This window comes from Nematostella vectensis, chromosome 8 (assembly GCF_932526225.1).
Source record: "Nematostella vectensis chromosome 8, jaNemVect1.1, whole genome shotgun sequence".
Taxonomy (NCBI): Eukaryota; Metazoa; Cnidaria; class Anthozoa; order Actiniaria; family Edwardsiidae; genus Nematostella; species Nematostella vectensis.
Window position 1 is genome coordinate 13,243,403 of NC_064041.1, and position 24,033 is coordinate 13,267,435.

General features: G+C 39.5%; 5 protein-coding genes across 7 annotated transcripts; 4 read left to right on the top strand and 1 right to left on the bottom strand.

The window, feature by feature from the left end:
* Nucleotides 1-122: 122 nt before the first annotated feature.
* On the top strand, nt 123-4,106 carry LOC5516257. 2 transcript variants are annotated; one of them, XM_001636298.3, is made up of 4 exons: nt 123-1,847; nt 2,125-2,355; nt 2,690-2,871; nt 3,478-4,106. In XM_001636298.3, the coding sequence occupies exons 2-4, from the start codon at nt 2,153-2,155 to the stop codon at nt 3,564-3,566; spliced, it is 474 nt and encodes a 157-aa protein (XP_001636348.2). In that variant the 5' UTR covers nt 123-1,847; nt 2,125-2,152; the 3' UTR covers nt 3,567-4,106. The 2 variants fall into 2 exon arrangements, with proteins under 2 accessions (XP_001636348.2, XP_032241900.2); XM_032386009.2 differs by having other exon boundaries at nt 123-707.
* Nucleotides 4,107-8,156: 4,050 nt separating this feature from the next.
* LOC5516255 lies at nt 8,157-13,018 on the top strand. 2 transcript variants are annotated; one of them, XM_032386025.2, is made up of 4 exons: nt 8,157-8,424; nt 10,974-11,205; nt 11,325-11,506; nt 11,661-13,018. In XM_032386025.2, the coding sequence occupies exons 2-4, from the start codon at nt 11,003-11,005 to the stop codon at nt 11,921-11,923; spliced, it is 648 nt and encodes a 215-aa protein (XP_032241916.1). In that variant the 5' UTR covers nt 8,157-8,424; nt 10,974-11,002; the 3' UTR covers nt 11,924-13,018. The 2 variants fall into 2 exon arrangements, with proteins under 2 accessions (XP_032241916.1, XP_048587348.1); XM_048731391.1 differs by lacking the exon at nt 8,157-8,424 and having other exon boundaries at nt 10,958-11,205.
* Nucleotides 13,019-14,028: 1,010 nt separating this feature from the next.
* On the top strand, nt 14,029-14,982 carry LOC125570313. The gene has a single exon (XM_048731866.1). It carries the CDS (start codon nt 14,029-14,031, stop codon nt 14,980-14,982), a length of 954 nt encoding a protein of 317 aa, XP_048587823.1.
* A 514-nt stretch (nt 14,983-15,496) lies between these two features.
* LOC5516254 (probable peptidyl-tRNA hydrolase) lies at nt 15,497-21,098 on the bottom strand. Its single transcript, XM_001636245.3, has 5 exons — nt 20,920-21,098; nt 20,036-20,249; nt 18,667-18,766; nt 16,327-16,372; nt 15,497-15,920 (listed from the first exon to the last, which is right to left on the bottom strand). Exons 1-5 carry the CDS (start codon nt 21,061-21,063, stop codon nt 15,699-15,701), a joined length of 726 nt encoding a protein of 241 aa, XP_001636295.2. The 5' UTR covers nt 21,064-21,098; the 3' UTR covers nt 15,497-15,698.
* A 36-nt stretch (nt 21,099-21,134) lies between these two features.
* LOC5516253 (DNL-type zinc finger protein) lies at nt 21,135-22,848 on the top strand. The gene is made up of 2 exons (XM_001636295.3): nt 21,135-21,539; nt 22,251-22,848. The coding sequence occupies exons 1-2, from the start codon at nt 21,178-21,180 to the stop codon at nt 22,348-22,350; spliced, it is 462 nt and encodes a 153-aa protein (XP_001636345.2). The 5' UTR covers nt 21,135-21,177; the 3' UTR covers nt 22,351-22,848.
* The last annotated feature ends 1,185 nt before the right edge of the window (nt 22,849-24,033 follow it).

Below are 24,033 nucleotides of genomic sequence, written 5' to 3' on the forward strand. Positions count from 1 at the left end.
TTCAGGCTGATGTTTTAGAATTAAGTATTGGTAACACTCTTTTGCCCCCTTTTCAAAGGATATAAAGTAGATGGTCCATAGTCCCGAATATACAGCGCCAGGTTTGCCGGAAGGTCATAAAAGACTATTGTTGATTGCTTGGGTGCTGAAAAGTAGTCCGCCAACATTTCCGTGGCCAGTGAAAGTTGAAATTTGTCTTGAGGGAAATCAAGAAATGAAAATGGTTTGACATACAACGAAATTTGGTTACACTTTTTAAAAGCAGCTGTATTGAGACGTTTTCTAAAAAATACCAGATTGTTATAGTGCGATGGCTAATTGCTTGTTAGTAATCAGATTTTGTATCGGTAGGGATTACAATCCCAAAACTGCAGGATATTTTCCTTCCATCACTCGATTGCCAGCTGACTACATCAGTTATTAAACAAGATGCTCAAAATTTTATAGCCAGTGGAAATTTAGTTCGAGTCTCCAGAGAAATAGAAAAACCCTAAAGGGCTTGATTATTATGGAATTCGGTTAAACTTCGTACCCCGGCCCTGTCCCTACACTGTGATAAATTGTCGTGAAACTTACCTAACTATCGCCACAAGTGTTAAACAGCTCGAATGAATTATTAAGAGGATGTTTTCACCTTTAGAACAACGTCTTATTGACATTATTCTCCCACAATGATAGAGAAACTGAGCACATTCATCACCTTGCTGGTAAGTGCAAACATTGTATATAGTAAAATAAGACTTAAGATTGGGTTGATTATTGCCATTTAAGGATTACTTTTATTTCAATGATTGCAAGTCTACGGACGTTCAACAAAATCGAAACGCTTTGTATTTCGGATGATCCAAAGATACCAATAATTACGTAATTATCTGAGAATATACACTGAAGGTATTTGGGGTTGATCCATTTAAAAACAAGTGCATTAAGCGGAAATCTCAGGCTTCTTATACACATATAAAAAAAGAGTTCATTAGGTTGAGAAAATGTGCTTTACTCAGCTACATCTCTGTTATTGTTCTCATTTAAAATTGGGAAACAGAATTTAAAACATTTAAAAACAAACGTTATACCCCCACTAGGTATTTTGCTAGGGTGACAGAAACTTTAAACAGCGAGATCACTAGATCACTAGAGAAAGAAGATCTTGTAGTACTAACTCCATGTACAATGGATTGCAAGAGACCTTGGAAATTAACCATTTTGGAAATCAATGTTTTTAGTCTTTACCACGAATTAATTTATTATTTTGCAAACAAAAAAACAAACAAAAGACAGGCGTACTCATCATGGTTTTAGTTTCCTTCATTCTCGTGATGATCCCGGTTCCTAAAACTTCTTGGTTCCTAGACAGTTCCTTCACAGTTCCTAATGGCAAGGGGGGTAATTTTCAAAAACAAAATAAAATAACACCTCACAGTTATTTTCTAAAGCATTTTTGGCGATTTAGGGGATTTAGACCAAGCTTCTATTTGCATACTAAAGTAGGACTGAATTAGTTTGGAATCCCTGTATGATCGTGGGGTCCTAAAACTTCTTGGTTCCTATACATTCCTAGTCGGTTCCTACTCAGTTAAAATCGTTTCCTACTCAGTTCCTAAATGGCTGATTGGTCAAAGTTGTTCAGCATGGCCCGCTTTCTGTGTCCTCACTGTAAGGAGTGTTGGAAATAAGTCAACATTGTTTTCTAAAGCAGTTTTTGCGCGATTTAGCGTCTTTAGACCAAGTTTCTATTTGAATACTGAAACAGTAGGAACTGAATAACGTGTCGTTACGTAATTTGAAATCTTACTACTAGGAACCGGACAATCAAAGCAAAAATGCACGAGAAGAGCTCGGGAATTAAGGTGAATCAGCTGAAAGAACGGGAATTAATCCTTTTTCAAAGGGATTCATACGCATTTTTTCAAAATTTGTTATAATTTGTTTAAATAATTATGTTTCATTTTTTACTTTCGTTTTATTAGATATTTTCATCTATTATTATTTTCCATAAATTTTAATCTTATTTACTTACTAAAAGAATGAGTTGACTCAGACGGAGCTCGAGGTATTGAAGATATGACTTACTTAGGGTAAGAATACAATAAAATCTATTTGCGAACTGATCGATTTTTCTTTTAGGTTCAAGTAATCAATTAGCTTAGCACCAATGGCTACATCGGAGATTATGCTGTCAATCATTCTGCTGCTATGGCGATACGTCAATGGGGATGTTTGCGATCGCTTTTTCGAAATACCAAATTCCAAGCTACAGGGTCACGTGATTGAGACAATAACTACAACCGAGAAAGATTGTCGAGAGATATGCAGGCGCAACAGCGCTTGTGACTCGATCAACTACATCCGTAAAAAGTAAGTATTAGACAGACAGACAGACGGACGGACGGACAGACAGACGAACAGACGGACGGACAGACAGACGAACAGACGGACGGACAGACAGACGAACAGACGGACAGACAGACGAACAGACGGACATACAGACGGACAGACAGACGGACGAACGGACGGACAGACAGACAGACAGACGGACATACATACAGACGGACGGACAGACAGACAGACGAACAGACAGACAGACAGACGAACAGACGGACAGACAGACGAACAGACAGACAGACGAGACAGACAAAGAAAATATATGACATTTTTCCTGTCAATTGACCTGAATTGTAACCTCTTACAGGTCGCAATGTGAGTTGAATGGTGATACCCACTTTTCGTTCCCTGAACATTTCATATCTGGCGCAGCGCCTGGCGCATACTACGCTACTTTGAATCCAGTGACCAGCTGTAGTAGCTTGTACTGCGGCAGTGGTATGGCATGCAAGATGCGAGAAGACGGAAAGACACACAAGTGTGAAAAAGGTAAATACGACATGTTATTAGGGAAATGTTGTTCTTAGTTCCAAGAGAAAAATGTATATGTCTGATTTTACCAATTTTTATACCAATCGCCATTAAGAAACATTCATGGGGCGTCATGTTACCAACGAAGCGACTCCTTCCTGACTAATAAATAAAAGTCCGAGTCATGTTACCATGTAGAGTGTTGCTACCACATAAGCGTAGGCTCCACTTAGCCCCTCCCGTCCCTTTGTTTCTCCCACCTTCACATTCCTTTGTTCCTCCACCTGCTCTTCCTTTGTCCCTCCCATTCCTTTTGTTTCTCCTATCCCTCCGGCATGTTCCTCCGGCGTTGCCATGGCGGCTAATGGCGTAGGGGTACCTCCGACAAAAGAATTCCCTCCGTAAATTCCGGGCTATTTCAATGCATGGTATATTACTAATACCCCTTGTTGGCTTACACTTCTTACAGCTTCTTGCAGCCACACGTATAGAAAGTAGCGAATTTTAAAGAGATTTGTAACTTCATTCTTCCCCTTTATTGTGTGTTTGTCTACGTTTTGTGGAGAGGGGAAAGAGCACATGGAGTCAATCAAGATCTGACTTATTATCTATTTGTTTTCATAGGAATAACTTATAAGTCCATTGGATGCTATGTAGATGCCAAGGACCGTGCTATTGAGGGATTTTTCGTAGAGAAAGTTACACGGGAATAGGAATATTGCTTTAAACTGGCTGTGAGTCGTGGGTACAGAGTATTCGCAATGCAGAACCGCAGACAGTGCTTCACTGGCGCCAACGCACACAATACCTATTCCAAGTATGGTAGCGGATCAGGTTGTTCTTGGGGTACCGGGGGAAGATGGCGTAATGATGTTTACCATATAAACTACTGAATCTGTGTTAGAAAGATTGCTAATACCAAATTACAGTTAAACTACCGAACATTTATATTGAAAATAAAAAAACATTTACACCGTTTTTTAGCTAGATACTATAATGTGTATTGAAATTCTGATATATATAGTCAGCACGTCTCTGTCTATGGCTGCTTAGCTATCTCTCTTTGAAACTCTCTGAGCGATGATGATCTTTTATTATCTGATGAGAGGCTGTTCCACAGCACTACACCACTATATTTAAAGCTTCGCTTTAGAAAGTTTGTTTTAGGCCTAGGAAGTGCCAGGTCAGTGACATTGTTCCTTAACCCGTACTTTCTATTTTGATCATCGAAGGGAATAAAACTTGATCTAAGATTTGGTGCAGTATTTTCATTTAATATCTTAAACAAAAAGTTTTCTTTGATTTTGACCTTTTGAATAAAGGGTTTCCCATTCAAGTTCGTCCAAGATATCTTTTGGTCGTACTTCATAATTTGCCCCAGCCAGCACCCAAGCAGCACGATTTTGTAGTTTTTGCATTTGGTCTTTTAGTATTTGCCGCAAGTATCACAGAGAGGGGAACAGTAGTGAAAGTACGGCAAGATAAAGGATTTATAGAGTGCCTCACGGGAACTCATAGGGACAAAAGGGCGGACACGTCTCAGAGCACCAATGCCAGTAACTTTTTCATGTCTTTTTAATATGATATTGAAACTGAGCCTTTGCTCAATTTCGATACTAAAGCATTTGTGTGAATCGACATGTTTAATTTCATGACTAGCAAGCTTAATGCCAGCTATTGTCCCCATTTTGGTGCTCAGATTGTGGTCCGAACCTATTATCAAAACCTTAGATTTGAAGGATAGGATTGAAGTCAGTTCACTCTTAGCCAACCCCTTATATTTTCAACATTAGAATTGAAGGGCTCTATATGGGATTCAATGTCCTGAGAAGAAGCAAAAATATACGTATCATCGGAATACATACAGGGTATCGTAGACTTTAGGCAGTTTGGCAAATCATTTATATATAATAGAAACAACAGTGGTCCGAGGATTGACCTGTTGTACACCGCAAATGATTTGGCGTTCCTTTTACAGAACACCATTGAGAAATCATTGTTGATTTTGATTTGTTAAATAGGGTTGAAACCAGCCAACCTCACCCTTAGATACCCCATAGCAGGCCCGTACTCACCCCCCCCCCCCCCCCTCCCCCACAACAGCGGGTCACTTTTGGTTCGCAATAGACTTGCTTTTTGTATGCAAAAAGCAACATTCATATCTCGTGAAAGAAACATTGTATAACAACCAAACTTGACAGGTATCATGTATGTGTCAAGGGCTGTGCGAAGATATGTTCACGTGATGCGTGACGTCATCGATGACGTCACTAAAAGTAAAACTACCCTGACGTCGAAACATCGTATGACAGCTTAACTTGTTATGTGTGTGTTATGTGGGGGGAAGGGGGTTAAACAAATTGGGCGCGTGATTTAAGAAATCGTTGGAATCGTCAAAAACAGAAATATAATAATGTCGTTGAAATTGTCAAAAACAGAAATATAATAATGATATTTAAAATTTCTTAAATTATTAAGCGAGGATAAAGATTTGATCGTGTGGAGCTCCGCTTTTAAGCAATGCCTAAATCTCCTAAAACGGCAAGTCCAAACTGAAAACCTAAGCGTTTAGCCCGTTTTAAATAAGGTTTTTTAGCCAATGGGTGTACGAAGGGCGACCTTCCTACGTGGGTGTGCCAGTGAGTTACCCTTGGACTGCCGTGACCTACGTAATGATTACACGGTTATTATTGACTGCGGAGGTAACACACTACATGCTTTCTGTGCTAGTACGCATGGCAGGCTTCATGCGCGATCGCTATGACTAACAGCATTCAAATCATTTTTGCAATCACTATCTTAATACCAAACCTGGCTATACCAGAGTTTCAATAGACCTAGATGATACCTATAGTTACCTGTTCGTAAAGTCAGATCCAACTTTCTACCGGTAGTTGATGCGTACGGAACGGGAATAAAGCGCTCGGTTTACAATTTTTGACTATCACTTGAAAACAATGTGGACACGCCTACAACTGGGGAGGGATCAACTCCCCAGGCGAACAGATATTATTTCAAGTTATCGGGAGATTTAAGTTATTAAAGACTTGAGTTATCCAAGGACAGGAGAAAGAAAGCTTGTTAGGCTAAAAGGTTAACTTCTAAACCCTGTAATTCCCTCTAGTGTGGCCGAAATGAAGCTTGTAACGTTGCATATTCTGGGATCGGTTCGTAGAAAGCAGGTTAGCATTAACCCATGGATAAATATGGCCATTTTGGTATTTGGTAGGACTAGAAAGACTACAGACAAACTATAGAAAAACTATATGGTCTGCGTAGGCGTGGGGTAGACAAGCTATAAATCAACAGAAGGCTGAAAAAGAATGTTGAACGCCTCTGTGAGTAGTTGCGCTGACGTTCCGAGCGTTATAGCCGTTCGTCGAAGCCCGACTCTGTTGTATAAAAAAGGTATTTACCCTGGGTTAGCGTTAACCTGCTTTCTTGCCCTGAGCTACTAGCTTGAGTGTGAACAGAGTCCGACGCGCTAGCCAAAATGTGATCGACTAAAAGAAAGTCATTTTCCTGGTTTACAATTTAGCCTGACTGTTTCTTGTGCCCTTGGCTCTCTTGATGATGTTTTTTTATATGCATTGTATTTCAGACTGTTGCGGGTACTGGGCACACGACCGGAGGATGAGATTGTACTCAAGTTTTGGATGACAGGATTAAATCAACAGTACCGATCACACTTACTGACGTGTAGTAGCAGCGGCTCGACTATCACTCTCCCCACGGTCTGACCGTGAGGGGTAGGCTGGGGAAATCCACAGTACCGATCACACTTACTGACGTGTAGTAGCAGCGGCTTGACTATCACTCCCCCCCCCCCCCCCCACGGTCTGACCGTGAGGGGTAGGCTGGGGAAATCAACAGTACCGATAACACTTACTGACGTGTAGTAGCAGCGGCTCGACTATCACTCCCCCCACGGTCTGACCGTGAGGGGTAGGCTGGGGAAATCAACAGTACCGATCATACTTACTGACGTGTAGTAACAGCGGCTCGACTATCACTCCCCCCACGGTATGACCGTGAGGGGTAGGCTGGGGAAATCAACAGTACCGATAACACTTACTGACGTGTAGTAGCAGCGGCTCGACTATCACTCCCCCCACGGTCTGACCGTGAGGGGTAGGCTGGGGAAATCAACAGTACCGTTCACATCTTTAGTGATAGTGGCTCGACTAACCCTCAAACTGCAGAATCTTTGGAAACGCGGAATGCTGGAGTGGAGCAAAGGGTAAAATGCTTAAATTCATTTCACGGACATGGCAGTTATAATGGGTTTCCCCACCCTGTGATTCGCAAAGGAAATAAATTCGAAACAAATGATAAATTGTTCGATTTACTTATCTTTTAATGATTTCTTTTGCGAAATAAGGCGTGAAGAAACCCTCCATATGATCCTGAAAAGATTAGCTGAATTCTCATTGCTCCATTCCGGTCACTGACTCCGAAACACTCACCATTCCGGTCACTGACTCCGAAACACTCACCATTCCGGTCACTGACTCCGAAACACTCACCATTCCGGTCACTGACTCCGAAACACTCACCATTCCGGTCACTGACTCCGAAACACTCACCATTCCGGTCACTGACTCCGAAACACTCACCATTCCGGTCACTGACTCCGAAACACTCACCATTCCGGTCACTGACTCCGAAACACTCACCATTCCGGTCACTGACTCCGAAACACTCACCATTCCGGTCACTGACTCCGAAACACTCACTACAGAGACTCAATCTACCGACAGTCAGTTCGCCAACCAACAATAAAAACTCTTCATTCTATTCGAGGAAAGCAGGACGACCCTATAAGTACTTTTATTACTATGTTCTCGATTGAATAAACAGATTTGATAATACAATTCAGGTTGATGTTATAGAAAATCATATTGGTAACACTCTTTTCCTTCATTTTTTAAAGGAGAGGAAGAAGATGGTCCATAGAAAAAGTTGCTACCTCTACGCAAATATATAGCACCAGCTTTGCTAGAAAGTCATAGACCACTGTTGATTGTTGAGGTGCTGCAAAGGGAAATAAAAACATGTAAATGGTTTGATTGGTTTTAAAAGCAGCTGTAGTGAGGCGTTTTAGACCTCCCCTTTTCTTCGAGACTTTCTATAATAATCATTTTCTTTCAATTTCTTTCATTTCTAAAAAAAAACAAGATAACCATAGTGCGATGCTTGTTAGAATTCAGATTTTGTAGCGGTAGGGAGTACAATCCCAAAACTGCAGGATATTTTCTTTCCTTCACTCGATTACCACCTGACTACATAAGTAATTTAAAAAAGCTCTAAGTTTCATAGCCAGTGGAAATTAAGTTCGATTCTCCAGAAAAAAAAACACACAAAGGGCTTGATTAATATGAAATTTGCCTAAACTTCGTCCCTACACTGTGATGAATCATAGTGGGACTTAACTAACTTCACCACAAGTGTTAAACAGTTCGAATGAATTATTAAGGAGATGCTTTCAAAGTTCACATCTTATTGACATTATTCTCCCACAATAATGATACAGAAACTAAGAACAAAATTCATCACATCTTCAACTTGCTGGTAGGTGCAACATTTTAGTAAAATAAGACTTAAGATTTAGTTGATGATTGCCAATCAAGAAATATTAGTATTTCAATGAATGCATGTCTACAGACGTTCAACAAAATCGAAGCCTTAAACGCTTTGTATTTCGGATAATCCAAAGATACCAATAACTGAATATTTATTTCAATAAACGTTGTCCGGATCACTTTGCTTATTGGTATAATTATTATAGATGAAAAGATGATTAAGTAATATAATCGTAGAAGCTAATTACATTTTTCTACATTCAGTAGAAATTTGACGAGTTCCATTTTTTTTGATGGCACAACATGCCATTGACAATTGCCATTCGCCATTCGCACTGACAACATATTTTGAAATAGGCGTATACACTGAAGGTATTTTGGGTTTACCGACATCACGGAAAAACCTGGACAATACGCATTTCTAGATAGAGAAAAAAGACACAATTTCTTACAATAGCTTTCAGTTCCTTGTATTAGGGACTGATTTTTAAAACACAAATAACGCGAGACCGAAATGCACTTACCGAGTTTTAGGCTTTTTAGATATTTTTTCCTTGATCATCCTTGGGCTCATGGACGAAAAGCTCAAATTGGAATGTTACTTTACAAAAAGTCGCATAAATAAAAAAAATTGATATTTTGTTAGCTATTACTAAGTTCTTAGAGAAATTTTCCGCCTTATTAGATGTTATATGGGCTTATTCGAAGCGACATGTCATGTTTTTCCGTCAATGTCGGGTTTATCTATTTCAAAACAAGAGCAAAGCGAAATCTCAGGCTGAAACTTATTATAAAGTTTCTTATACATAGGAACTGAGTTAGGAACGGACTATAATTTGAGTTAGAAACTGACTAGGAACTGACTAGAAACTGAGTTAGAAACTGAGTGGGACTGACTAGGAACTGACTAGGAACTGAGTTAGAAACTGACTAGAAACTGAGTTAGAAACTGACTAGGGACTGACTTTGAACTGACTAGAAACTGAGTTAGAAACTGACTAGGAACTAAGTTAGAAACTGACTAGGAACTGGCTAGGGACTGAGTTAGAAACTGACTAGAAACTGAGTTAGAAACTGACCAGGGACTGACTTGGAACTGACTAGAAACTGAGTTAGAAACTGATAGGAACTGAGTTAGAAACTGACTAGAAACTGACTTGGAACTGACTAGGAACTGAGTTAGAAACTGATTAGAAACTGACTTGGAACTGACTAGGAACTGAGTTAGAAACTGACTTGGAACTGACTAGGAACTGAGTTAGAAACTGACTAGAAACTGACTTGGAACTGACTAGGAACTGAGTTAGAAACTGATTAGAAACTGACTTGGAACTGACTAGGAACTGAGTTAGAAACTGACTAGAAACTGACTTGGAACTGACTAGGAACTGAGTTAGAAACTGATTAGAAACTGACTTGGAACTGACTAGGAACTGAGTTAGAAACTGACTAGAAACTGACTTGGAACTGACTAGGAACTGAGTTAGAAACTGACTTGGAACTGACTAGGAACTGAGTTAGAAACTGACTTGGAACTGACTAGAAACTGAGTTAGAAACTGACTTGGAACTGACTAGGAACTGAGCAATTAGGGACCAGGATCACCACGGTTCTCATCAAATAATATTTTATTAAATGAGACTGGCGCCCAGGGGGGGGGGGGGGGGGGGTCCGGGCCCCACCCTGCTCGTGTGACAAGGATGGGTTCGACTTCAGTTGACCCATTTCGTTAGTAGTTTAGATGTGACGGTAAATTCCACCAGGGATAGGATGCCGATTTATTGATGCAGGGTTACTGAATTATTACTCTGAACCCCACCCTGATACATATCAATCAATGGCTGTCGTTTTTCTAAATGGTGTAAAAGAGCCTGGGGCGAGCGCGCGGGAGGCCTGTGATATTCCAAAACGTTAAGGACTAGGCTCCACTTCCAAGACCCAAAATCGTAGTAAACACGGACTCCTGCAAGTTTACGTGGAAATTCTCGACTTACAAAGCTCTAGAGCGATAAAAAAAGCGAGAGAATGATTGAAGCGGACTCCCAAATATGTTATGTAATGCCTAATAAGGAGAAGGCGGAGCGAGCAAGAAAAACAACAGTTTTTAAAACAAGATTGGCTGATATATTTTCTCTAGACACGCCCCTGTTCTTGCTCGACGTCTGGACACACAAAGCCTAAAGATAAAACCGTCTGCACAAGAGTCAAAGTATTTTTGTGAATTCGAATCTTCTTAAATTCTTAAATACAACGGTCATCAACCAATTTTTTTCATAGGGTTTTCATCATTGGCATTTTGTTTCTGGGTCTTAGGTCTTTGTACCCAAAGAGAAAAGGAAAAACAAAAGGCCTTTTCAGAGAAGTATAAGTCCAGCCTTTTCCCAGATTTTCTTATTTGGAAGAAAAGCAATACCTAAGTTTTGTAAGCAGTTTGCTCGAAACAGATGGTACGCTTTGTTTGATTTTGAAACAAAAAGAATTAGTTAACTCAGACGGAGTTCGAGTTATCGAAGGTTACTTTTCTTTCTTTTCTTTTAGGTTCGATTAATCCATCCGCTAATAACACAATGGATACATCCCAAATTATGCTGTCAATCATTCTGCTTCTATGGCGATACGTCAATGCAGATGTTTGCGAACGCTTTTTCGAGATGCCGAATTCCATCCTACAGGGTCACGTGATTAAGACAATAACAACAACCGAGAAAGACTGTCGAGTGATATGCAAACGCAACAGCGCATGCTACTCGATCAACTACATCCGTAAAAGGTAAGAATCAGACGGACGGACGGACGGACGAACGATCTGACAGAGAGGTGTACGAAATAAAAGACAGAAAATATATGACATTTTTCGCGTCAATTGACCTGAATTGAAACCTCTTACAGGTCGCAATGTGTCTTGAATAGCGATACGCACTTTGGGTTCCCTGAACATTTCATATCTGGCAGTGCACCTGGCGCATACTACGCTACTTTGAAACCAGTGACAAGCTGCAGTAACATGTTCTGTAGCAGCGGTATGGCATGCAAGATGCGAGAAGACGGAAAGACACACAAGTGTGAAAAAGGTAAATCCAAATTTCTTTGTCCCTCTCATGCCTTAAAAGAGGTTTATAACTTCATTACTCCCCTTATTGTGAGTTTGTCTGCGTTTTGTTGAGAGCGGAAGGGGGTACTTTGAGTCATTTTATATCTGATTTATTATATCTTTTTTTTTCGTAGCAATAACCTATACTCCCCTTGGATGCTACGTAGATGTCAAGGACCGTGCCATTAGTGGATTTTTCGCAGCGCCAGTTACACTTCAGTATTGCTTTAAGCTGGCTGTGAGTCGTGGGTACAGAGTATTCGCAATGCAGTTTGGCAATGAGTGCTATACGGGCGCTAACGCACACAATACCTATTCCAAGTATGGTAGCGGATCAGGATGCTCTGGGGGTACCGGGGGAGGATGGCATAACGATGTTTACCAAATAAACTACTAAATCTGTGTTACAAAGATTGCTAATACCAAATTACAGTTACACTCATAAACATTTAAGTTGATTGTGTAAACACATTCACACAGCTTTGATTATAGATTTTCTATTTTCGTTAGTGAAAACAGAATTTGCTCAGTAAATTTTGATGTCGGTTGTTTTTTCTCTTAGACATTTTTTGGCTTGTTTTGGCTTTGGCTTGTTGAACATATATGGGCAATTCCAGCATTGGCATTCTTAATAAATTTGATCAAAATGCGATTTCTGCAATATTATGCGAACATTCGTTATTAATTTCCAACATCTAAACCGCTCTCATGCTTCCGTCAATCAAACCAACAGAACTTTCTTTAGTGCTTTTTGATTGGTCATTGTTCGTTGTGTGATTGGAAACCATTTCAGTGCTGCTCGATGTTCCGATTTTGAAGATTGAGGGTCGTGTACAGCTCTATTGTGTGTATTAATTCAGTGTTAAATCGCGGGATGACAGGGAAAACTTCCTAGATTCAATGGAGCCTCCCTGTAAAATTGCACTTGTTTAGGGATCTCGTAAAGTTTAAAAAAAAATCAAGAATACAAAAAAAACTTGTAAGAGGAGGAGGGGGTCAAAGCCGACTCGAAAAAAAAAATTAAAAATCGAAAAAAATATAAATATAAATATTGTGGAAAGAAAAGGCTGAAAATATCATATATCATATGGTTTTGAGTACTGTGTAACAACTAGGGGGGTAGGTGCCAGGTTTTACTTCTGTACGTTGTTACACGACAAAGGACTACAAGATGTTTACAAGATGTTTTGGGGTATCCACCGCACCCCTTTTATATGCTCCTAAAACGGCAAGTCCAATCTGAAAACCTAAGCGTTTTACTTCGTTTTAGATAATGTTTTTTAGCCAATGGGTGTACGAAGGGCGACCTTCCTACGTGGGTGTGCCAGTGAGTTATCCTTGGACTTGCCGTGACCTACGTAATGATTACACGGTTATTATTGACTGCGGAGGTAACAATGACTAACAGCATTCCAATCATTTTTGCACTTACTTCCTTAATACCGAACCTGGCTATACCAGAGTTTCAATAAACCTAGATGATACTTAGAGATACCTGTTTGTGAAGTCAGATCCAAATTTCTACCGGTAGTTGATGCGTACGGAACGGGAATAAAGCGCTCGATTTTACAATTTTTGACTATCACTTGAAAACAATGTGGACACGCCTACAACTGGGGAGGTATCAACTCCCATTGACTTAAATAAACAAAAACGCATCATTAACTCCCTGCACAAGTTGTCGGTAAATTCTCTAAATGATAAAAAAGTTATAAAAAAAAACCTTCACCTTGCGTAAATTTCCCGCGTGACAACTGTCTATAAATGGATAATCATTCACATAAAAGAATGTTCTATTCATGCTTTTTTATTGCAACGTATTTTTGGATTGTGTTCGTTAAGGCACATTATTTGTTTCCGTGCGACGATTGATTGCTACATGAGATCCTTTAAAACAAATTCGCGTAAATACATATCACCCTGTTGCTTTCTCTGAATTAGGATAATGTCTATAAAATAAAAATGAATCGCTAAGTTGTCTTCTCTTGGAGATAGCAACGCCAACTACATTACCGCTCTAGACACCACTCCCTCCCGGCAAAATAATTTAGTGGAACGTTGAAGCAAAGTCCGTGCTACAATCCAGGGCACTGGGAGCATGTGCCCCCCCTCCCCCCCCCCCCCCCACACACACACACAATATTTCCAAAAATTATAAGGAAATGCATAGGGGCGTGACTGTGCCCCCAAAATATTTTCTTAATTTTCTGTATTGTGCTCCCCCTCCCCCCAATCGTGACCATCCGCGAAATCAGTATTTGCAAGTATCCGCTCCATTTGTGAATCCCCGAGATATGGTACTACACAGAACAAAGTCAAGACCAAGCAGAAGCTGAAATAGAAGTATTGGTTCCCAAACATAAACATCATGATATAGTACTGAATGAAGCCACCAAAATCCACAAGGAAGGTCCAATCAAACCAATCCAAATCCTAGCTTACCTGGGAGAGGGTCTTGTACTCGAGGGGAACGTACTCAAACGAAGGGAACGTACTCAAACGATGGGAACGTACTCAAACGAGGGAAACGTACTCAAACGATGGGAACGTACTCAAACAAGAGGAACGTGCTCAAACGAGGGGAACGTACTCAAACGAGGGGAACGTACTCAAACGAGGGGAACGTACTCAAACGAGGGAAACGTACTCAAACGAGGGAAACGTACTCAAACGAGGGGAACGTACTCAAACGAGGGGAACGTACTCAAACGAGGGGAACGTACTCAAACGAACGTACTCAAACGAGGGGAACGTACTCAAACGAGGGAAACGTACTCAAACGAGGGAAACGTACTCAAACGAGGGGAACGTACTCAAACGAGGGGAACGTACTCAAACGAACGTACTCAAACGAGGGGAACGTACTCAAACGAGGGGAACGTACTCAAACGAGAGGAACGTACTCAAACGAGGGGAACGTACTCAAACGAGGGGAACGTACTCAAACGAGGGGAACGTACTCAAACGAGGGGAACGTACTCAAACGAGGGGAACGTACTCAAACGAGGGGAACGTACTCAAACGAGGGGAACGTACTCAAACGAGGGGAACGTACTCAAACGAGGGGAACGTACTCAAACGAGGGGAACGTACTCAAACGAGGGGAACGTACTCAAACGAGGGGAACGTACTCAAACGAGGGGAACGTACTCAAACGAGGGGAACGTACTCAAACGAGGGGAACGTACTCAAACGAGGGGAACGTACTCAAACGAGGGGAACGTACTCAAACGAGGGGAACGTACTCAAACGAGGGGAACGTACTCAAACGAGGGGAACGTACTCAAACGAGAGGAACGTACTCAAACGAGGGGAACGTACTCAAACGAGGGGAACGTACTCAAACGAGGGGAACGTACTCAAACGAGGGGAACGTACTCAAACAAGTACAACAACCTCGTGGTTATGAATATTAGATACCAAGTAGAGGAAGAAGTATATCAAGCACAAGTATGAAACCATTCAAGGAAAGAATGACGAACATATACGTAACATGTGCGTGGTCAGGATTTTGAGCGGGATCTCCAAAGCAAATGAAGCCTAGAGACCCGCAAACCCAGTGGATCCCAAGAGACTCGCTAACCCAGTAGATGTCCAGAAACCTTTTCGAATCCCGTGGGATCTGGAGACCCTCTAAACCAAGTGGAATTTCGGGAGCCATCTGGAACCCAGTGGATTTCGAACGCAGAGGATCCCAAGAAACCCTCTCGTACCCAGTGGCTTTCCAGAAACCTTATCGAACCCAGTGGATTTCCAGAAGCCCTCTCGAACCCAGTGGATTCCCAGAAGCCCTCTCGAACCCAGTGGATTCTCAGAAACCATCTCAACCCCGAGGATTTCCAGAAACATCTCAAACACGAGGAATCCATAAAGCCTTGGTCATTTTCAGCTTCACTTTCAGACGGAATCTGCCTAGGTTGGTAAGCTAGATGAACAAGACGGGACTGTCATTTAACACAATAGCTCACAATGAGTATAAAATATGGTTAATTTATTTTTCTTATAAATAACTTCAATTCTACTTTTAAATCACATGAGAAATATTGTTGTTTTAAATAAAGATGTCACATAAAAGCTCCACAATAAAGATTTTGCTATTTCCCCCCAAAAATTGCATTCTATATAAATTATAGTCGCTGCTCGCAGACCTCTTTTTTTTTAAATTTCTTGGTCTAGCTCACTTTCCCATGTTTTCTCTTTCTTTTACTAGATGAATGATCTTCATGGGTAGTATCATCGCTTGGATGTAGATAGTTAAGGATTGTTTGCGAACACTCCTCCAACACGCATGTAAGAATAGGTTTCTCGGATTCACTAAAGTCCTGTAACACGTAATCTGAAACTTGAGATCTGTCGACAGGGCGCCCAATGCCTACGCGTAGCCTGACCATCTCCTATAACAACAATAACAACAACAGCAATTAGCAGAACTATTTAATATTTGTTGTGCATTTATGTCATTGGGGTATGATCGTCCGCATAGTATTTAGAAAATAAAAGCCAAAATTATAACAGTAGGGGCATTTCATCCTTTGTACACCAAAATACGGGAAGACATTTGTTGTTTTCTGCTGAACTAGGCTAAATTTTTCCCCAGCTCTCCTTTCCTTGAAAGCAAAGCATATCATATAATGATGCTTTTATCTGTGTTATTGTAATTTGGCAATTCCATTTACGATGGAATTGGAATTGTGAAAGGGAATCCATCTTTGGAGACCCGTGATCTCCCCTGCCTTGCCACTGCACTGAAGGAGTCAAAATCCATGGGTTTACTAGATTGGCACCCGGTTGTTTCCTTACCAGAGACATCAGTTGATTTATGGACGACTTCACCCCCTTGTGACCCCTGACAAAGATTGAAAAAAAAATGGGTTTAGTTCATCCTTTAAATGGCAGTATTGCAAATGTTAAGTTCACCAGTGGCAGTATTGCAAATGTAAAGTTCACCAGTGGCAGTATTGCAAATGTAAAGTTCACCAGTGGCAGTATTGCAAATGTAAAGTTCACCAGTGGCAGTATTGCAAATGTAAAGTTCACCAGTGGCAGTATTGCTATTTTGAAATTCTCTGTTTTGTCTATAAATGTGATGAGGGGGTTTACACTGCATGTGACAGGACATTACTAATTTTACAGAACTAATAAGAAAATAAAAATAAAGAACAATTCACATAATGCGACATAGCATAAAACAAGCAGCAGTCCATGTTTAGCGATGTTTAGTGATAATGGGGATGATAATGTTGATGATAGTAGGAAAGATGGTGATGATAATAATGGTGATGCAAATGATATTGCTGATAGTTGGAATGACGATGATGATGATAATGGTGATGATAATGTTGATGATAGTAGGAAAGATGGTGATGATAATAATGGTGATGCAAATGATTTTGCTGATAGTAGGAATGACGATGATGATGATAATGGTGATGATGATGTTGATGATAGTAGGAAAGATGGTGATGATGATAATGGTGATGCAAATGATATTGCTGATAGTAGGAATGACGATGATGATGATAATGGTGATGATGATGTTGATGATAGTAGGAAAGATGGTGATGATAATAATGGTGATGCAAATGATATTGCTGATAGTAGGAATGACGATGATGATGATAATGGTGATGATGATGTTGATGATAGTAGGAAAGATGGTGATGATAATAATGGTGATGCAAATGATTTTGCTGATAGTAGGAATGACGATGATGATGATAATGGTGATGATGATGTTGCTGATAGTAGGGATGACGGTGATGATGATAATGGTGATGATAATGTCGATGATAGTAGGAAAGATGGTGATGATGATAATGGTGATGCAAATGATATTGCTGATAGTAGGGATGACGGTGATGATGATAATGTTGATGATAGTAGGAAAGATGGTGATGATGATAATGGTGATGCAAATGATATTGCTGATAGTAGGAATGACGGTGATGATGATAATGGTGATGATAATGTTGATGATAGTAGGAAAGATGGTGATGATAAGGTGATGCAAATGATATTGCTGATAGTAGGGATGACGGTGATGATGATAATGGTATTGATAGTAGGAAAGATGGTGATGATGATAATGGTGATGCAAATGATTTTGCTGATAGTAGGGATGACGGTGATGATGATAATGGTGATGATAATGTTGATGATAGTAGGAAAGATGGTGATGATGATAATGGTGATGTAAACGATATTGCTGATAATAGGGATGACGGTGATGATGATAATGGTGATGATAATGTTGATGATAGTAAGAAAGATTGTGATGATGATAATGGTGATGCAAATGATATTGCTGATAGTAGGGATGACGGTGATGATGATAATGATTATGATGTTGATGATAATGGAAATGATAATGATGATATTATAATGATGATGATGATGGTGATCATAATTAATGACAATGGTGATGATGGTGAAGAAAATGATCATGTTGATGATAATGATATTGATGATAATGGTGATGATGTTGAAGATAATGATGGTGATGATAATAATAATATTGATGATTATGGGGATTATGATAATAGTGGTGATTATGATGGCAGAGGCAAAGGTGTCTTTAATGATCATGTTCTTAAAATTTGAGCTATAGTGGTTGTTATAATAGCAAGAATGGTAGGTCAATTTCATAGTTAAGCTGAAGGACAATTACAGTGGAACCCGGATTTTACGATATGCCTCGGGAGACAGAAAATGTATCGTAAAATAGAGGTATCATTGCAAAGGGGTCCTCGATTTTACGATATAAAGGAAAATCCATTGAAAAGATTGTTGTAGCAAGATCAGATTAATTATCAAATTTCACAAAATTATTATATTGTAATGGTACTCTGCGTAAGACTTTCTCTCTGTAAGACTGTAATGTGCTTTTAACAAGATCTGCGCAATCAGTTAACTGTACTGTACGTGTGTGGTGTCTTGAGTTTTTCTCTCTTGATAGAGAATCATTAATAATTTTAGAGAGTACCTCAAGAATACCTCGAATCAAATATTGTAAGATCGAGGTAATTTTATATACATTTAACATATTTCTGCCGGGAGAAAGGAACCCCATCATAAAATCGAGGTTATCATGAAATCTAGTATTGTAAAATCTAGGTTCCACTGTATATAACTCTGACTCACCCAGCACTGCCGCCATACTTTATGGAAAATTTCCCAAGAGCTTTGTCCAGTTCATCATGAACCAGTATGACATGACTAGGCTGTATATTATATGCTGACACTATAAGAAAAAAACTATGTGACTAGGCTGTATATTATATTCTGAAACTATAGGCAAAACAAAATGCTAGATATTCAAACACAAAAACTGATCTAAAAAACGGAAAAAAAAACTGAAAAAGTAATCAGTTAAGTAATTTTATGGTAGATGTCCCAAAAGAAAGATGTGGGTGGGTATAGGAAAATAACAACCTAGGAATAGTAGTAGTTATGCTGATCACCCAGCCACTATGCCACCATAAGCACTTTACAAAACAGCTTTTTTAGGGAAAGAAATGTAGTAACTACAACCCAGGGTGTTTATAGGAACTTAAAAGCTGAAGCTGCAAATTAAATTTTGTTAATATATGTTTATTTCATAGCATATTTTTATTTGCCTTAAGAAGAATTTAAATGCGTTAAGAAAAATGGAAAAGTTTGATGATCTTGTTAATGCCCCTTTGATCATGTGGTCAAGTACAGACAATTAGAATGATCAAAATAATATCAGTACTTAGTAGAGACCTTTAAAGGGTACCTTTGTCACTTTATGCTAAAAAAATTCAAGAAAGGTTTCTGCATCGACATGGTTAACTTTGGAATTAACAGTGTTTTCTTATCATTTGGGTGAATAATATAAAAACAGAATAAACAATCCATAAGTCATTAAATTCTGCTTTTTGACCTTGAAACGAAGCTTATTGCATCATAGTATGGATTGCATTTCAGTGTGATTGGAATTAATTTATTTTGGTAGTGAAATGTATCATGCATTTTTATTGATTTTCAGAGGCAGTAACAGATTTCTGTCACAAGTTAGATAAATATTTTTTAATTCATGATTAATAGTAAACTTAAACAAGCATTTAGTCATTAAACACACTACCGTAAATGATCCAATAAACACCCCCTATCTAAGGAACACCTCCTATCTAATAAACACCCCTTATCTTACAAGTTTGCATTGAACGCCTCCTCTCTAAACACTCCCCCCCCATCCTCCCCCCATTCTTAAATTCTCACAGGAATTCCAGTAATATAAATCAAATCAATTGCCTTCTTGCTTTATCTGGAGCTTGGCTTCTACTGGGGGAGACTTGCTTAATGTCAAGAAACGCTTGCTACGCATGATCCTGAATGAGATTAGAACCCCACTGCACTTGGGTTTGTTATATGTAGTTTGTAAAAAAAAAATCCCTTTCTAATAAATGCCTCCTACCTATTGAACACCCTGGAACCATCAAAATTTGATAAACGCCTGGGCGTTTATTAGATCATTTATGGTACTCACCTACTCTTACAATAGACCGTCCATTAACATTCATTAAGAGCTTGGGTTTCAGCAGGATAATGTTCTGTTGTGGTATCTGTGTCATCGCTAAATATCCCTGGTACTTTTTACTAAAACTCCATTCAGCACCAAGCTTCTCAGCAAGATGATTGACAACAGCCATTCCAACGCTGTGCCGAGTATTAGGCATACTATGGTTGCCAAGGCCAACCACCTATATCAACAAGCCATAAGGGTGTGAGATACAGATAAATGGAAACACTGTAGATTGGCAGATAGACGGGAGACATACCAGGCATATAGCTAGGGATAAGCCGGTGGAAGTATTCTCCCCCTACTATCAACAGCTGGTCATTTTCTATTAAAGGATCATCAAATATTATACTTTTTTAATATGTAGTCTGTGACTGTACAACCCCATTCCCCATCCCCTTCTCTAACATATCAAATCTGCAATCAGGTAGTCAAGCTTATTGAAAGATAGATCAGACAGTGGGGTGCCTGACCAAAAGTGGGTCATTTCTTATTAAATATTTAAATACTATGATTTTTCCATATGAGACCTATGACTGTGCATCCCCCCCCCCCCCCTTCTGGGAACTTGCCTGTAGATAGGAAAATTTGACAGAAACATGAAGTCAGGAGAAATGTTAACGCCATGGTCACAGTGTGGGGTTCGCTAATTCAAAATGTCGTATTTCTTAAAACTATCACACAAAAAACATTTTGTTTTGATTTTGATATAGCTAACTAAATGCGTGATTTCTTCAGCAAGTCTAGTGTAAACGAACACAGAACAGTCACGTACACTTGAAGTCACGACGCGCGTTAATAATTTTCTTATGCAAGTAAATACTCAATAATAAACTTAAAAAAATATTTACCAGCGAAAGAGAGCCTTTTGGGGAAGCCATATGGATGACTTTACATTGTCCTTTGTACGGGATATAGTTTACCGGGTTATTTATACCAATGACGGAAGTGAAATGACGAAATAGTCCAGGCAATCTGCGAAATCTGACCGCCATTTTTGTGGCGGGGGTTGATTCCACAGGAATTTTGGAAATGAATGTCAAAATGGCGATTTTGGGTTACCTGTGTAGATTTTACCTAAGGAATCACGACATGTTGCAAGGACAAGCATGGCTTCCACTAGAAGAATTCTACCACTTTCAAGGAATATCAGATTATTGCGAACATGTCCTTCTCAATTTAATACTCAGAGACTAAGAAGAGTTAATAGCCTTTATGCTTCCCCAATTTTGAGGATTTTCAATCGAGGATTTTGCGAACATTCCACGGAATCGTGGTGTCAACAAACATTGGGAAAAATTCAGTCTGAGAAATTCCAATTGGTCTTCACGTGTAAGGTGTGCGATACACGGTCGACGAAGACTATAAGTAAGCTAGCCTACAACAAGGGTGTAGTCATCGTCAAGTGTCCGGGATGCGATAACAACCATCTCATCGCAGATAACATGGGCTGGTTCTACAACGAAAAGAGGTGAGATATTCCTAAAAAGAGTTCAGCTACTGGGACCAACCCTCTAAGGAAAAGTTCATTTATTATCCCCAAGGGTGGGGTGGGGGGGGGTGATGGTTTTGATAAAAGTAAAGGCTAAAACTAATTGCCCCTAAGATAAAAAACAAAAGAGAGCAAGGAAGACAGTGAATCAAATAAGAGCGAGGATGTTGAGGATGAAAAATGAGCACTTATAGCATTAAAACGTTTTGTTAATTATATTTTAAATATAGAACATAAGCACTATATAAATATATTATAGCGGCAGAAAGTGGCAGTGGTGGTGGTAGTAGGGGGTGTTGCAAAGGGTATGTTTGCTTCCCCATCCCCCACAGGACCAAAATAAATATTATTTAAAATAAATTGTCAGAAATATTACAATCTAGAGCTGTTTGCTTAATAATGCATGTCAGCTCAGCAAATCTCTTCTTTCCCCCTCCATCCATCATAGTCTTATATAATCCTATTATCTCCATAATACAAGATGCAATTTGGGAGCTCTTAACATGTATCATTTATGGTGGTATTCAGAAAACCTTGTTACCTTCATTAAATGTTTCTATAAACATAAACTTTTATCTCTATCATCAAGCCACTGAGAAAACCTCAAGCTCTGCCATTAGAACTCCTGAAATAAAGGGAGATTGCCCAATCTTTTATATCTAAACTGTTGGTATGATTATCTACTTCTAGAAATATTGAGGACATTCTAGCAGAAAACAGAGAACAAGTTGTGCAGAGAGCAGATGGGAATACATTGGAACTCATAGAGGAGAAGCTAGAAAAAGAATAAGCACCTTGAACACATTGTGTGACTGATAGTAATCTCGTTTATGAAGTGAAGAGGAATTATAGACTAGATATTCCCTGATTTGACTTAGATACTCATATTTAAAGATTGCATTTCATGATTCTATGATTCTTCAGTAATGTAATGTGCTGAAAGTGGGGGGTGGGGGTGGGGGGAGGTGGGTTGATGGTAAGCATCTTTTCATAGTTAGTAGTTAACTATGATCTTTTGTACCTCTAGCTACATTGCTGATTTTCACATATTAGACTGCCTAGAGCCAATCAGAGGCAGCACAGTCTGCTCTTCAGTTCAGCATACTTGGTTAGAAAGCCGATAGTTATTTAGGCTAAGTGTAGACATGTGTAACATAGCAGTGTAGCACATATGAGGCCTATGTACTGGCCGAAAAATTTCAAACATTTGTTTACCAAACATAGCAAACTACAGTAGAACCCAATAACTTGAACTCTCAACAAATCATAAACCTCCAATTAACACGAAGTGGATTATGTTTTCCTTTTTGTATTTTTTACCCTCGATTAATTCTCTTTATTCCATATTTTCTTTGGGGTTTCTAGTTTGAGTTCTTCTTAGCGGCACCACAGGTGGACCAGGATTAGAATCAGTCCATTGTGATCCTTCAGGAAAATAAAATATAATTTGAAGTTGTGTCTTACATTACTATATTAGCCTCGTGTGTTGCGAGGCTAATAATGTAACTACCTTTTTTGAGGAAACAGTCAAGACACAAATTATATTTTATTTTTCTGAAGGATCACGAGGGACTGATATTAATCCTGGTCCGCCTGTGGCGGCACCGGTCTTCCTGTGTTAACTTCACCTAACATTTGCTACGATCATTCCGATCAACTTTCCCGTAAAGATTTTTCCCTACACGTGGGCATTCGCAGGAAAACAAGTATTCTACCTCTGTGCCGCTCCAAATAAAGAATCGAGTGAGTACTTAGTAATACGGAACCTGTACAGGACCCGAAATGATCCCAGGACCCGAAACGATCCCAGGACCCGAAACGATCCCCAAAAGTACCCCAACTGATCCTGGGACCCGAAACAATCCCCAAGAGTCCCCGAAATGAACCCCAAGGAATTACAGTAATGGACAACTAAAGGAATGTGTAAGGATTGGCTTTCAGTTTTAAAAACATATGAAACATTTAGCTTTGTTTGTGTTATTAAAAGGAAATTTACATTAACTAAAACTATAGTATTAAGATTTTTATATACGACTGCGGGGGAAATACAGTGGTTGAGTCAGAAATTGGGGTCAACTAACAATTCCTGTGATAGTAATTTGAGGAGCCCGGCGTGGATAAATCATTTTTACATAACAAGCCATAAAAGAAAGTCTTAACAGATGGGACATGCTGCTTTACATAGGAAGCGAAATGTTTTAAAGTTATTTTTTGACATGTTTGTTTTCGGTGAATGAAAGACCTATCATATCATGAGATCATGCCGGGGTGTACGCACGACTACATGAGGAAATTCAAAACTCACATAATATTGCTTTCACATCCTCTTAATATTTTGCATCGGTAGTAGAAGGGTTGTTCGAGTGTATTACTCAGTGTACTTTTGTCATTCCATCTTCTCTGCCAAACCGGCTGCCTAAAATGTGTCGGTAAATATTCGCTCGTAAGAACAAGGATTTCGTGGTGAAATACA

Coding starts and splice junctions, on each gene's coding strand:
- LOC5516257 (XM_001636298.3), top strand. CDS start 2,153: ATGGCTACATCGGAGATTATGCTGTCAATCATTCTGCTGCTATGGCGA. Junction 2,356..2,689: donor ATCAACTACATCCGTAAAAA/GTAAGTATTAGA, acceptor AACCTCTTACAG/GTCGCAATGTGAGTTGAATG. Junction 2,872..3,477: donor GACACACAAGTGTGAAAAAG/GTAAATACGACA, acceptor TTGTTTTCATAG/GAATAACTTATAAGTCCATT.
- LOC5516255 (XM_032386025.2), top strand. CDS start 11,003: ATGGATACATCCCAAATTATGCTGTCAATCATTCTGCTTCTATGGCGA. Junction 11,206..11,324: donor ATCAACTACATCCGTAAAAG/GTAAGAATCAGA, acceptor AACCTCTTACAG/GTCGCAATGTGTCTTGAATA. Junction 11,507..11,660: donor GACACACAAGTGTGAAAAAG/GTAAATCCAAAT, acceptor TTTTTTTCGTAG/CAATAACCTATACTCCCCTT.
- LOC125570313 (XM_048731866.1), top strand. CDS start 14,029: ATGGGAACGTACTCAAACGAGGGAAACGTACTCAAACGATGGGAACGT.
- LOC5516254 (XM_001636245.3), bottom strand. CDS start 21,063: ATGGCGGTCAGATTTCGCAGATTGCCTGGACTATTTCGTCATTTCACT. Junction 20,250..20,919: donor CAAAAGGCTCTCTTTCGCTG/GTAAATATTTTT, acceptor TTGTTGATATAG/GTGGTTGGCCTTGGCAACCA. Junction 16,373..18,666: donor AAGTATGGCGGCAGTGCTGG/GTGAGTCAGAGT, acceptor AATCTTTGTCAG/GGGTCACAAGGGGGTGAAGT.
- LOC5516253 (XM_001636295.3), top strand. CDS start 21,178: ATGGCTTCCACTAGAAGAATTCTACCACTTTCAAGGAATATCAGATTA. Junction 21,540..22,250: donor TGGTTCTACAACGAAAAGAG/GTGAGATATTCC, acceptor ATCTACTTCTAG/AAATATTGAGGACATTCTAG.